The following is a 15,102-nucleotide window of genomic DNA, read 5'->3' as shown; positions in this document are numbered from 1 at the left end:
GAATTGCTTTAATATTGACTGTGACAGGGTTTGCTTATTAGCTCCAAATATCCTTTCAGCTTGTTATTCACAGGCATTCCTTAATCCAAGGATATTTGGCAAGCTGTCCTTTCTTTTTTAATCTGTATGTTTTGGGTGCCATGTGGGTACCCTATTATAAAAATAACAGCTTTGAATAAACATCTGAAAAATACTGAAAGCTTGAATGTCAAAACTGCCTCCTCAATAAATCACTAATCTTTTGTAGATCGACTCATCAACAGTGAACACACTAATGTACCCTACAGTGTAGCTTGCACTAAATTTAACAATTATGGAAATAACTCTGAATTAATTTCATTAATGTAAACATTTGTTTTATTGTTATGGCTTTGGATCATAAACTATTATGGTATGGAAACTAATAATAAACATTATTTGGGTGTGTGTGGTTAACTACTTCTTTTTAAAGAACATTGTAAACAAATGATTACCGGTAACAACTCAAGAATGCAGAAAAAATATGGCTCATGTCTTTTTCAAATAAAAGATGCTTGAATTAGACAAATGAAAACCAAAAAAAACAACACTGGTATTACTCATCTACCATCACACACCCAAAAATGTCGGCATATTTCTCACATCATCAAATGTTTTGTCAACGATTGTTCCTTTGAAGCTACCCACACTGCTTGTAATTGTACAAAGAAAAGATTCAATCAGGCAGCATGCTTGAAAAATATCTCCAGAAATATTTTTCACAATTTCCTGTTTTTGAAGGAGTTCTAAAGAGCATTTATGTTTGTAATATGATCTATTCAGAGCCAGACGAATGTTAACTCATGTTGAATTATGTGAGTAAGCACCCTTCTGGCTCTTAACAGATAATGTAACCAGGGGGGTGTTTCACAAAGATTCTAAGTCAAACTTAACTCTAAGTTGGTCTTAAATATTATGGAGAGCCATTTGTAGCCTTAAAATAAAATATATTCAAAAGCAAAAATTCAAATATTTTAGACTTTTTATAAATTCCACATCAAGAACATGAAATCTCCCATGATAATAGGAAATATGAAAGATTTGAATCAACATTGTATGCCTTTTTAAACAACTTTTACAAAATATTTTCAAAGATGCTAATGGCTTGCCATAATTGTTAAGTCTTACTTAGAGATAAGTTCAACTTAGGATCTTTGTGAAACACCACCCAGAAATAGTTAATTGTTAAAATTACTACAATCAAACTTAATGTTAGTGGCAGTGTCACCTATTTTTGTTTGTGATTTCACAGTTTCAAAGATTTCTATTTTCTATTTTCAACTTCTATGTTAGACCATTTTATGTCCTTCATTTTTCTAAATCAAGCATTCTTTATTTAAAGAAGAAATTAGGCATTTTTGTTCTGCATTCTTGAGTCAGGGTAAAAGATTATAACAAAAATACAAAAAGGCACCTCCAAGTCGAATGAAGCCAAAGATATTCTTTTATGCTTTATTATGTTTAACCCCTCTGCCATTTCTGCCTGACAATAGCATGGATTTAAAATTTAAAAAGTCAGAATGGTTGCCAATTCAATACTGAAAATATCTTGATCTTACATCCTGTTATCTGTTAATGCCTTGGATTTCTGCAATTACATTTTATTTATCTTCAGAGCCTGAATACCGATAAGTCTTTCAATAGAGCAAATATTTTTCTTTAGTACAATCGTCACATTCCGGTGAGCAGGAATCCTTTGTAAAAAGTGACAAAGATTTGCTCTCTGAAATGCTTTGGAGGAAAAAAACTCAAATTCGTATCCAAATTCGTATCCTTATTCGGTGTCTTTGAAATGAGGAAATTACAACTAAATATACAAGATTCACATAAATTGGACACAAGTACAGTTTTCTAATGAACAGTTTGATTGCACAAAATGGCGCAATCAAAAATGGAACTTTTGAATAGCATACATTGAATTCATTAACAACTGATAAAATGCAAGAATATATGACAGCAAAAGAAGTATGGCATTCCTTTGAAACAACTCTACAAGCTAAAATACATATACACTGTACTTATTACAAATAAAATAGATATCTTAATCTTACCAACAAAAAATATTGATTTATGTCCTTATTTAAAAATATAAGCTTTTTCTAGGTTTAAGGTGTTCTAGTTTGCATTCTAACATTATTAAATAATTTCACAACTATGTCAAATATATGCAATAGTTAAGTGCTTACAAGTCAGGTAATGCACTAGTTCTTGTTTTGTACAAATATTATGCAATTTATTGGAAGCATATTATTTGCTATACTTTAGTGTTTAATCTTATCATTTAAGAGAAACAGAATGTCACTCATTTGGAAAATAAAGGCATGAATTTTGTTTTGAAAATATAATGATTTGCTCACCTCTTTGTTTCTTCACATCACTAGGCAGGCTTTGATTTCCGATTAGAACCTTTCCAAAGTAAATCTCTCCAAATCGTCCATACTGTTTCCTATTGCCGACAACCAGTCTATCTCTGGGGATCTCCCAGAAAGCGGTGCTTGGTCTTCCACTCCTATCAGATCCTAGAGCCATGGCAGAGACTGACGGAGGGGAAGGTGGTCCACCCTGGATCTCAAAGTCATAGGCCACATTATCCTGCGAACGAGATTTAGTATTAGAGTAAGACGGGGGTAACTTGTGCTTGGACTTGCGCCCAAAGACTTTCGAGAGAGACCCGCTCTTCATGGGTAAGCGTCGGAAAATATTGAGGCTCTGCAGAGAGGAACTGCGCTTCATGGTGCCGTTGCCATTGCCGTTGCCATTCATCGTAGGATGGGTTCCATTGCTGGTTCCGTTACTGGGCAAAGCAGAGTCATCAACGCTCATCTGCACATCGAATGACTGGCGCCAGACCCCATTTTGTTTCTTGGAGGATCGGCGAGACATGGTGTTGAGCTCACCTTTTGTCACACTCCAGACTCTTGAGCTGAGTTACACACCTTCAAAACTTTCGGGAAGTGTACACACTTAACCTTCTTAATTTAAAACATCCATGAGCGTGAGAACTGACGATTAAAAGTGCACCCTGATCAACCTGGAACCACACTCAATCTAACCGATTGTCAACAAACAGTAGCAACAACTTCCTATTTTCTTCAGGATGATGTTATATGACTTCACTCTGCTCATAAATCAAACTTTCCATTAACACCAATCCGTGTTTAATACCTGCCATCAAGTTTATATCACACACCCATGCTAAATATACCCCGCAAAATGGCCTGAGTTCCGTAAGCCTGTCATTCGGAGAGAGATTTTGCACCCTAATAACAACAGAGTTGTCGTTGTATGGAGGAGAAAAGCTGTAGCCTGAAGCAGTTACCGTAGTGGATATTAGACGAGATCGTCATGGATAAGTGAACATCGCTTCTGCAGCGTACTGTGCTGAGTTAATTTACATATGCCTCTGCTACCCCTCTCTCCCTCAGTCTCTCTCTCTCTCTCTTTCTCTCTCTCTTTCTCTAGCTCCCTTTCTCCGGTTTCTTTTCTCTCTCTCTCTGCATGATCTCTCCTGAAGGCAGCAATTGTTCTTAAACAATAGAGGCTCTAGCTGAGACACAGTTTGCACTGGAGGAATGGCAGGAGAGGAAAAAGTCAACACAGAAGGCAGACATTATGACGTCATAATCTTGCCGTAGATGCTTCGTGGGCTACAAATGTTATAATATTAAGACAGTTAAAGGCTGATCGAAACACCGATTAGCGGTTTTAAGGATTCTTTTAAGGATTCTTTGGACAATATCAGACATTATTATCAGATCACATGAAGTAGATCATCAAGTATACATGTGTATGTACCTGGACAGACTATCACAGCTATATGTCAAAGAAATTTGGAGTACCGGTAATGATTTTATCACTTAAGTCTTTATCTGAAGATCGAAAGCCAAAAGGGAGTGAATAGGAGTTAACACCCTTTTGGCTTTGAGCAATCAGTAACTATAATTATTTTCAAAGTCTTCTCACTTAGAAATGTATGTATTTTAGAAAGAGCTGGTAGTAACAAAACAAACAAAAAATCTAATTTTATTTACAAAACTTGTACAATACAAAGGGTCAGGTCAAATTAAAGATAAGGAAAGCGGACAGACATCTTTTTTTTTTTAATTGCGTGTTCATGCTTCAGAATATCACCTTTTTGTGATGTAAGATCATTGCCTCTGAATTTGCAATACTTTATAAAATGTTCTACACACATTAAAAAGTGATGCTTTCCTTAGTAAATACATGTTATACAGTAGATACTTACAGTCATCTGCATCATTAAACTATGAATTAACTCCGTTTGTAACAATTAAAACAAGTCTCAAATATGGATCTGAAATACACATTAGTTGTACAAAGGTTTCCTTGTAATCTTTTCATAATCATTTGAGCACATTTAAATTGAAGTGCCATTAATTGCTGGGTGGCATATTATACAGAATACACGTGCATCATACCCTTTAACAAGTGAGGCATTGAAAGTGGTCTATTCACACGGCAGATTAAGTTGGGATTAGAGATTTCTATTAATGTATACCTCAAGGACCTAGAGATAAAGCTCCTTTTCTGTAACACCCACTTGGCTACAAGCGAGTACATGATTGTTCCGTTTGAGCACCTTTGAAGACCTTGGCAAGTTTTTTTCTCTCGGATGTGCCGAGATATATGTGTGTATGTGGAGAAATGTGAGAGAATAACTGTAGAAATATTGATTGTCATCATCATGTAAAATGTAACTAAAAAGGGCATGACAATTGTTTACACAGGGAAAAATACAAATAATAATACAAGTAACTTCATTATAATTGAAATCGTTTGTAGTTTTTCATTTTCTGCGCTAATGCATTTGTGCAGTTGTCATGAAATTTCATGTATTAAAAAATAAGAAACCTTACTATCAAAGGAATAACGACAAACAAGCTGATAAAGAGTCATGAATGTGAATGAGTTAGGTTTAGAGCAAAACTCCTTTCTCAAGTTAAGACATGTAACATATTCCTTGTGGAGTTACCCAACTGTTTAAAGGTAAAGACCAATTTGGGAAACGCCCCCCCCCCTCTCAAAAAACAAAATGGAAGCTCTTATTACCAATCATGTGAAAGAATGTTTTGACTATTAATATGTGATCATACAAATTTTGCAGAGAAACCGCCTGCTAATTGATATTTGGTAAATTATTATATCTATTTGGACCTCATAGATATAACGCACATGTCGCGCACGTGTCGCAAAGTCCCATATACACTTTTTTGTGTACAGTGCTTGTAACTTTACCAAGACTTGGCCAAATTTCTTATCATTTTGATGATTCCAGAACCTTGCAATACACACAAATACTTATATGCTAGATGATCAACCTTTTCTGATCGATTCCACATCGTTTCTATCACAATGCAATCGCATGACCATAACTCAACTTTATCTTTAAACTGCTCAGTGCCTAAAATCTACTTCCTAAAATGCTATTTTGAGTACATTTTTGGGCAGAGATGTGCTTGATCTGCATCAGCTGTCCTTGAACCAGTGAATCCGTTATTATGAATCCAAACCTCTCAATATGATGGACAAACATATCCCGCTGGCTTTTGCTTTTGAATTACTCGCTTATTATACCAGTGAGCTGATTCATAAACATTCCATATGCCTATATATAGAAATATGTGGAAATCTGAATTGAATTTGAGAGATGCAGCGTTGTTGTTAACTTTTTAACATGAAGTTGCTTAGAACTATAGTTCTTTACTAATTTCAAAAGTGAGAAGAACAGAAAGAGAAGATTTAACTATAAGGAGATTTAAACAAAAATCTGAACTGAAAGAATAGAAAAATCCAAGTGAGAGGAGAATTGTTTTATCGATGTCAGCAGTGGGATATGTTTCACTGCATCTCTAGATAATGCATCCATGTCCAATCAAACTTGACAACATAATAAATTCCGCTTGTAGTTTTCACACAAATATTCAGGATAATTAAGGTCATTTACTTCTCTGAGCATTGTCTCTCTTTAGGGATATCGGTCAACCGAGATAGCCTAGCCCTATATTAAATCAATAGTACCTTCAATGAACTGGGGCTTTAAAAAAATTCAAATGGGGTTGTGTTTCGCAGCTCTCAGAGCAAGTCATGCCACACAGACTATCACAAAGAGGACAGTCCCACACAGAAGTTTATCAGCAATCATCTGTGACATGCTTCCAACGCTAAATTCCTTTCTTTTTGTCAAAAGAGGTGCAGGGGATACTCATCAAATAGTTTTAATACTGTTTATCATCGAGATCTCACAGGTCATTGGTTTAATTGTGAGTTGAATTTAACGGCATTTACAGGGTCGTACAATTTGAATGAATACCATAATCTTTTCTAATGCTTCATTTATATAGGAGTCTATAATGAAATGGACCTTCAATTTGAATAGAATCAGCTACATAAAACTTAACAATGATTGATTTATGATTATTTACTACCTGTAAACATGATTCTCTTCTCACGCCTGTTGAACATGCTCTCATAAACAAGGCAATAATGATCCATTTTTAGGTTTATTGCATCTTTCATTATTTATTTCAATCAGCTATAAGAATAGAGTATAAAGTTTTAAGAGTAAAAAAATAGGATGGGAGCTGGAGAGAGCTTTGAGCAATTAGCATTGGAGTAATGACACCAATTGAAAAGAAAAGAAAAGCAAAGCATACATTTCTACCAAATGTTGCAAGTACAGCACCATTCATCACAATTAACACACTCTATATTTGAGTCCTTAATAGACATTCCTGTTTCTAATTCCATTATTAACAATTTGGCATATATCCTAACCCATTGACTACCAAATGTTATCATTCTCATAAGCCATCCAGTTCCAATAGGAAATGGTTAATTTTTCTTACCTCTTCCTTAAATATTCATCTGGATTGAGGGGTTAAATAATGGCCACTTCGCTGTTTTCATATCAATCTTTGAAAGAGTTGAGCTAAGTAGGGGAAATTCCGAGAATGTATGAGCGCATTATCACAGTAGATACCGTACGGTAGGTAAAAGCTGAGTAATGATGTGATTCCAGGGCTCTTCGTGGACAGAATAGTATTAATACCCTGGGTTACCCTGGGTAAACAAGACATATTATTATCATCATATCATTAAAGACCATATCCAAACTGAAAGATGAAATCCATGAATTATATCAACAGAAAGCCTATAAGCCATACATTACATTAATATTATATGCCATTTTAGTGTCACTCAGAATAGTATCAGCTCTCTTAAAGGTAATACAAAGTTTTGGGAAATTTATAAATTGGGTGGATAGTGATTCTTTACCATTTTAATATATTTGGATGCCCCTGTGGATGTATTATAAGCACTAGAAAAATTACCCCCTTAAACACTTCTGCTTTCGAGAAAAATTGAATATAAAAATTTACCGGTGTTCCCGGTAAATTTTGATAAATTACCATTGGCGCCTATATGCCCGTACAATGTTAGCTGCGATCATGAAAATCTCAGAATATGTAGTTGTGATATATAATTTCCAAACAGGAAGAGCTAATCGGTCGATTTTAGTCAAGAAACATTGTTTTATAGCTTAATTAATTTCTTGACCTTGAGAGGGAGCTATACAACATACAGAGTTTATTATTTACAATTTCAAAACTTTAGACTCGTTTTCAACCGCAACAACGATCACTTAATATTGTAGAATCGCATTTGCTTCCATTTTGTTCATTTGAACCAAATTCATGACCACATACCAAAACTTTGTATTACCTTTAAAACTCAAAATCCAAAGCTTTGAAAATCGGAAGTTGTCGACCTAAAAACTTGCTATCGTCTTGATGACATCATATTATATGGAGTACACATATTCACAATGACTTTGCCTTAATTAAGCACGGCTCATCGCCTCAGCTATATAGGTGAACCGATGGGGTCAACATATTAACTTTGGCAAATTTGACCCCTCTTGACAATTGGACAGGTGCCTCAAATGAGGTTTTAATTTGGTTTTGTGAAATAATGAAAGGGTAAATACTTTTTATTCCTTTTTTATCGTATTCTACATTCATACAGTTTTCCATTTGAATAGAGTTGTATTTTCAATGGATAGGGTCTTTAAGATAAATTTTCTTCAGGCATTTTTTATATTTCTATTTTCCTTCCTTGAAAATACCTAGGGTTATTTTTTGTGTTAATTTTCAGTGACTGTTAACAAACAAAATGCTGGAAAATGCTATTCAAAATAAATCAGGAATTCAATTTATATAATCTCCATCACTAAACTTCACTTACCTTTACAGAGTACTACAGTAGAGTTAGTTTTTAATAGACTCCATCGTGGATACAGCCAACAAAAAGAACGATATACAAGCAAACCAGACTATTGTTAGTGGCTTTCATTATAGCGGGCTGCTGCGATATATTGATACATTTGTTTAAATCACAATTAGCTGAATAGCTTTTGTGATAGGGTGCATCAATTCAATAGCTTGGCTATTATACCATCTCCCTGACATCAGTGACTTTGCACAGTATTCGTGACCTAGAAAATGGTATGAACTAACGACTGGTGGATAGCAATCAATATCAGAGTCTGCTAAGTGTATGCATGGTGCATTCATTTCACACATGAAATTCTATTCATACATTGAATTGTATAGACTTATTGTTCGATCGTGACAACATACAGTGTATTAGAGTTGAAACACTGATAGAATCCAGAATTAACTTCTGATTGTTGTGTATGCCATTGCTAGGCAATATGGAAAGCTTCATAAATATGCACAAAACCTCTCAGATATCCACCAATATAAATTGCATTATTATTGCCGGTACCTGTTGCAAGTTTCCAGATAATGCAATTCCCCGACTACAATATAAATATATTTATATTAAATGTAATGGACAAATTTATTTCTAGATATTTCAATAATTATAACCACATTTCTCTGAAAATAACTCTAAAGAGAACCATTTCTTTTGCCGAAATCTGCACATATTTCTTTATGCTACATGCAAAACACTTTACTGAAGAAATTAAGTGTTGTTGATGCAACATATTTCATATTGATCAAAGGAAAATAGAGAGCAGGAAAATAGAGAGCAGGAAAATAGAGAGCAGAACTTCTCACACGTGTGAAGAACATTTGATTTACAATAATTAAATCCCCCAAGAGCAAAATATATACCTGAATTCTTTACTAAATTCTTCAGTTTCAATCCATCCATCATTGATATGTGAATAATTGCACAGGTTATTAGTATTCATTCCTCATCAGACTATTTTCTGAAGAGTTACATGCAGGCAGATACATTTTACAAAAATTACTCTTACCCTTACCAAGTTTTGTAATTTGTTAAGTACTAACTATGTAAAAAACTGATTTGTCCCAATTTCAGTTTCTTGAGAATGTGACATATAAAAGCTTACATCTAAAAGTATTCATCAAAGGTCTTATTCTACCCAGTCAACCTTTCATTCTTGATTTCTGAAAAATACCAACAACATCAAAATCAAATTTACAAGGGGTATGAATAATTTAGTTATCAACTATATACTTAATTGATGTATCATAATCTACATAGTCCCAACCTGATTAAAAGTACCTCCATTAATGTGAAACCAACTACATTTATCAGTCTATTTTAGGGGGTGGGGGAATTGGACAAATGATCTTATGTCTGAGAGACAACAATTCACTAAATTGGCAATTCATCATAATTTAATATCCTAAGAGTGATAAGGGAATTTGATCTACCGGTACATGAAATCACATGAGTAAAAGCAATTAGGTTCTTGGCAGCCGATAAAGCGTTTCATTGAATGGTGAAACAAGAACTAATGGGTATCAAAAGAGATCTGCTCACTTTTAGGAGGATAAAAAACGAAATTTGTCATTTTTAAAAATCTGAGGCTGTATGACTAATAATACAGAGTACATTTGTTATTTATGAGCATCTAATCATTCTAAGATAATGCTTTTAATTAAAAAAATATGCTGTATTAATATTCCATATTCCCTAAACAGTACAACCGTGAAATATGTCAATCCAGACTCTACAAATCAAAGGCAGGTCAAAGTATTTATGGGTGCAGTAGAAAACAGGTCATCGTCACTGCAAACAAATGTATCACAATCCTAGCAAACTAAAGAGATCGAGCCATATCTCAAAAGCAACAATAACAACAAAAATGGTGGAATTCACCAACCGCAACTTCCAACTGCCTTGCTATTGGAATAGGGTGTGGTTCATGATCATTCAAATTATTCATATTCTGCCTACATAAAGCTATTATAGGTGAGGGGTGTGTGTGTGAGTGTGTGGGGGTTGGCAACAAAAGGGTTGACCCCTTGTGCCCTCTAAGCGAATATTGTCACAGTGTTTGAAGAACCAACAATAAGGGAAACTCTAATTCCACTCAATCTACTCATCACAGGTAGGTATGTCCCGTTTCACATGTAAAAAATGGTTTCAGTTTCAAAAAAGTATGATTCAGAAGGTTCTGATATTGCTTACTCCTCATTATTTTAAGTATTACCACTGTAATATATATCTTGTTATTGGTTTAATGCATACACAATTATATTGAAAATATGACAAAGAGAAGTATATATCTCTCTCTATTTAAAGGTAAAGACCAGTATTGGAAACGCCCCAATTTCAAAAAATGAAATGGAAGCTCTTATTACCAATCATGTGAAAGAATATGTTTTGACTAATACATGATGATAAACAATTTTGGCGGGAAACCGCCTACTATAATTGATATATTTGGTAAATTAGTTTATTGGTATGTGAGAGATAAACGCACGTGTCGCGCACGTGTGCGTATTCCAATATTCATCTTTCTGTGTACAGTGCTTGTAACTTTACGAAGACTGGGCCAAATTTCTTATCATTTTGATGATTCCAGAATCTTGCAGTACAAACCAATACTTATGTGTTAGATGATCAACCTTTTCTGATCGATTCCACAACGTTTCTTTCACAATGCAATCGCATGACCATAACTTAAAGTAAAATATCAAAAATTGTAACGTTTTTACATCATGCACATGTACTTAAAATATCCTAAAACATTTATAAATCATAACAATTCTGACACCTACATTTTATTGCCAGGCTGTGAATTATTATCTTGAATTCTTTCGATTAAAATTTGTCGTAAATCATATTCAAATGGACATTTCATACCATTACATTGTACATGAACATGAAGAAATACATAACATTTGTTTGAAAATGTGTATCATTGCAGAGAAAATATGGAGTTTTTTTGTACTAAATCCTCTTAGAAGTGCTATTTTTAGATTAAAACCCAATAAAGGCAGATGTGTCTAATCTTTCAAATGTGAATGGGGAGCAGGCCAGGTTTGCATTCTCACTATTCACATGGTTGTTTGTCTCAAACAGACAAAAGCTGTGGGATGAATAGCATTGATCCTCCCACAGTAGATAGACAAATAAAACGAGAACAAAACCAGATACTGGTATGTTTAGACCTTTGCACACAGCCAGGGCTTCCATGTTTGAAGGGGAGAGAATTATGTCAAAGTTGTACAAAGGTTTCCTTGTAATCTCCTTATAATCATTTGAGCACATGTACATTTAAGTGTTAATGCTGGGTAGCATATTATGAATATGTGGTTATGTGAATGAAGTGTTTTAACTCATTTGCATTCTTGCAAGGAATTTGTTATGAAAGACAGAGAAAGAACAATATTTCATGATATTTTTCTTCGTTTCAAAATGTATCTCTTAAATTTACGTCTACATCATTGTCTTCAAACAAGGGCCCTTGAGTATTTTTATTAAAACAATGAAAAATGGAACATGTTGCCAATACAGTCAAGCAACAGTCAGAATTTTATCATAATTTTCTCTTGTATTGTAAAATAATCGTTCCATTACAAATCAGAATGGCTAGAATTTGTAAAAAAGTCATCTTTTCACAGTTTCATCTATAGTATGACATATGCATCATTTATCCACTCTTTGAATAATACATTGTTTAATCATTGATTCAATAAAATTGGATGAACTTTCCCACGATAGCTAAACATGAGCAAGGTCTCTGTACTATGTACATGTAGGCCCAGTGACTTTTCAGAAAATGGATTCTAAACGAAAGGATTTTCAGACTCCCATTACATAATGAGGCCAATAATGCCCTTAGGCTCAACATTATGTGAGGTAATTCTAAACATGTTTTACAGACCATTGGTCAAGATGCTAATCTTTATCACTTTTTGTTCCGATCTCCTCCCCACCTATTTTTGTTCGTTAGCAGTGAGCTCAAATGAAACTGGGAAGCACTCATTTGGCTTCATCCTGAGGTAATTCACAGGTTTCAGGCCTGGTCAGACCTTGCAAATAACGATAAAAAGATGCTACATGCTATATATTGTACACCTGGATAACGATATGCATATTATAATGATAAAGATAGAGTTGGTCCGACCTCATTGATTTTTCCAATGATGAAGTCATTGAATCTGTCAATCAAACACTATGGAAAATGCCTCTATCCATATTTCGGCCACTCCTTCAATATGACGTCAGTGGCCGAAATATGGATAAATACTAAAGATTTAAAGGACATAACTTTTGACAGTTTGAAAAGGTAAAAGGTTTAAATATTTAGTAGAATTAGAATTTACTAAACCAAACTGAGAACATGTATATGCTTACAATGAATATGAATATTGGTATTTTTCAATTTTAGTAGTTTAAAAGTACGACAGACTGAGAGTTATAACCTCAACTAAAAACATCACTAGATGGTAAAGAAAAGAACACATTTTCAAAATATATCTTATAAGTTCTTTTGCTATTTGAGATTGCATTAATGTACAGGTTTCAAAGTCTAGGTGCATGTTCTATTAGTATGACTAACTGTGTGACATACAACAATCGTTTCTTGCTTCTGAAATGCCACTGAACCCCCCCCCCCCCCCCAACTTTTGAGGATTTTTTGTTGTATTTACAAAACTTGCTTCATTCTGTACATTTCATAGCATAATCTGACACTTTTAATGTCCGTAGAAAATCAGTCCATGTGTTGCATTTTCCTTTGAATCAATTACCATTTCCAATTTCTTATTCCTTACAAAAATGAAATTGCATGTTAGAGAAATTGTTATATATTGTTACAAAGCATTATAGAAATTGATTTACAAGTCGATGGTAAAAAATAGGGGAAGTTGCTGTTCAAATGTTTAGTTTTTGAATCCAAGCTCATATCTTTTATTCCATGCACAGTGACACAAATGTTGTGCAAGATAATGATGAGCAGACATGCTGTATTTCAGTAAGTCCTCCCATATAGTGTACTCTTCTCCATGTTAAATGTGTGTCTCCATTACTCTGTCATAAAAAGATGTGTACATTTTGAAAACTCTGCACACATCAGTACATTTGAAGATCACACCCTGTTTGTATACATATCACGAGTCAAACCAGTGATATGTACATGAAGAAACAGTTCATTGGGGAAGCTCCTCCCTAAATATAATGTTGAGTCATGCATATGAAAGGAAAATGAAATATTAAGAGGGGACACCCCCCCCCCCCCCCAAGGAAAAAAAAAAAAAAAAAAAAAAAAGAGGGGAAAGATTGAGATAAGGAGTGAGGCATGCCAATGATTCAGTACATAAAGAGAAACGGTTATTTCATATCAGGGCTGGCATAGAACATTTACTTGGAGTTAGCATCCATGCAGGTGCATGCAGGTATAGTATTCAGCTATGTTTTTTTATAAGTCAATTAAAGCCCCACTGTACTACTTATAGCTACTTGCGCCCTCTATATAGCAAACAATGCCTAATCGGTGACCATTGGTCCCCCATGATCTTCTTTTTCTTATGTTAATTGAAAGCTGATGAGATACAGTGTATATAACCACCTGCCAGTGACCATGCTGGGAGGTCTAATCCCTCCTGGCCAACTTGTGCATGCAGTGGGCCGCTTTAAGGATTACAGAACATACATGTAAATGAAATAGTCGATGTCAAGGCCGGCATGGAACATTAACTTGGAGTTAATACCAGTGCAGGTGCATGCATGTACAGAGTCCAGCCAGGCCTGTCACAGGTTTTTCATAACTTAATATAGAGTGTATATATGCTCATTCTGTACAGAAGTACTCTTGAATAACATAAGTATAATGGCTCGAAACCCAAACAATGAAATAAAGTACTATCGCTTTGTCAGGGCACAGCCAAGTATTATTAATCTGGGACCCGTTTCACAAAGCCTTTTTTCAATGACAAATGACAAATATCAGTGACAAATTTGCTGATAACCAATCAGAAGCAAGGATTTCAGTAGCTTAGAACATAGCCTGCCATTTGTCACTGATGACAAGTTTTGTGAAACGGGCCCCTGATCCTATAACATGAGGGTATTCGGTTTTGAGATTATACTTCATGAACTTGGAAGGTGTGTCAAAACTCATAGATCATTACTCCTTTATAATTTCATTTTCGACAATTTTTTTCCCTGAATACCGTTTTATGTTTACCACATTCCATCATGCACCAGGCTTTAGAAATGGGAAGAATGTTGGTGCACTTTTGCATGAAGAAAAAAAATCATATTATGACGTAGTCATTTTTCAAACTTTTGAAAAGAATATTTGGAACGAGGAATTTAAGACATACTTTCATTTGTTCATGTATTAGTTCACTGTTAGCCCACTTCCTTCTGAAAAAGTGTCGTAATGACAAAGATTCCCTTCTACCCACCCCACATTTTTACACATATCTCAGAGTAGCTAGAGCATACTGCTTGATGAAAGCCAGAAGGGCATTCATTTTTTTATTTTAATTAACACAGACAATATCCAAAAAGTCAGTGAATTATTGTGGTAACAAGCTCCTTGGGGCCACAGAAACTTATAGTTTTTGCCCAAAATAAGTTTGTCACGACATTGTTCTTCACATCAAGGTTTAACATTTTGCTTGCTTTCTTCACTTCTCTGCATGGTTGTTTCTTTGCAACATGCATGCATTTTTGCACAAAAATTGAGGGAAGGATTACTTTTTGTAACACAATGATTTTGCAAAATAACTCAAAATCCGGTCTTAATTAGCACCATGAATATCCTTT

General features: G+C 34.6%; 1 protein-coding gene across 1 annotated transcript in view; it reads right to left on the bottom strand.

Moving 5' to 3' along the window:
- Nucleotides 1–15,102, bottom strand: part of LOC578915 (mucin-19) — an 84,843-nt gene that overhangs the window by 25,000 nt on the left and 44,741 nt on the right. Inside the window, exon 16 of the mRNA XM_030995924.1 lies at nucleotides 2,376–2,610. Within this exon, the coding sequence (XP_030851784.1) occupies nucleotides 2,376–2,610 (235 nt within the window). The remainder of the gene's footprint in view (nucleotides 1–2,375; nucleotides 2,611–15,102) is intronic.

Source organism: Strongylocentrotus purpuratus, unplaced genomic scaffold (genome assembly GCF_000002235.5).
Source record: "Strongylocentrotus purpuratus isolate Spur 01 unplaced genomic scaffold, Spur_5.0 spur5_scaffold_3, whole genome shotgun sequence".
NCBI lineage: Eukaryota > Metazoa > Echinodermata > Echinoidea > Camarodonta > Strongylocentrotidae > Strongylocentrotus > Strongylocentrotus purpuratus.
Note: the sequence above shows the minus strand (reverse complement) of the source record. Positions and strands in the feature narration are given on the sequence as shown.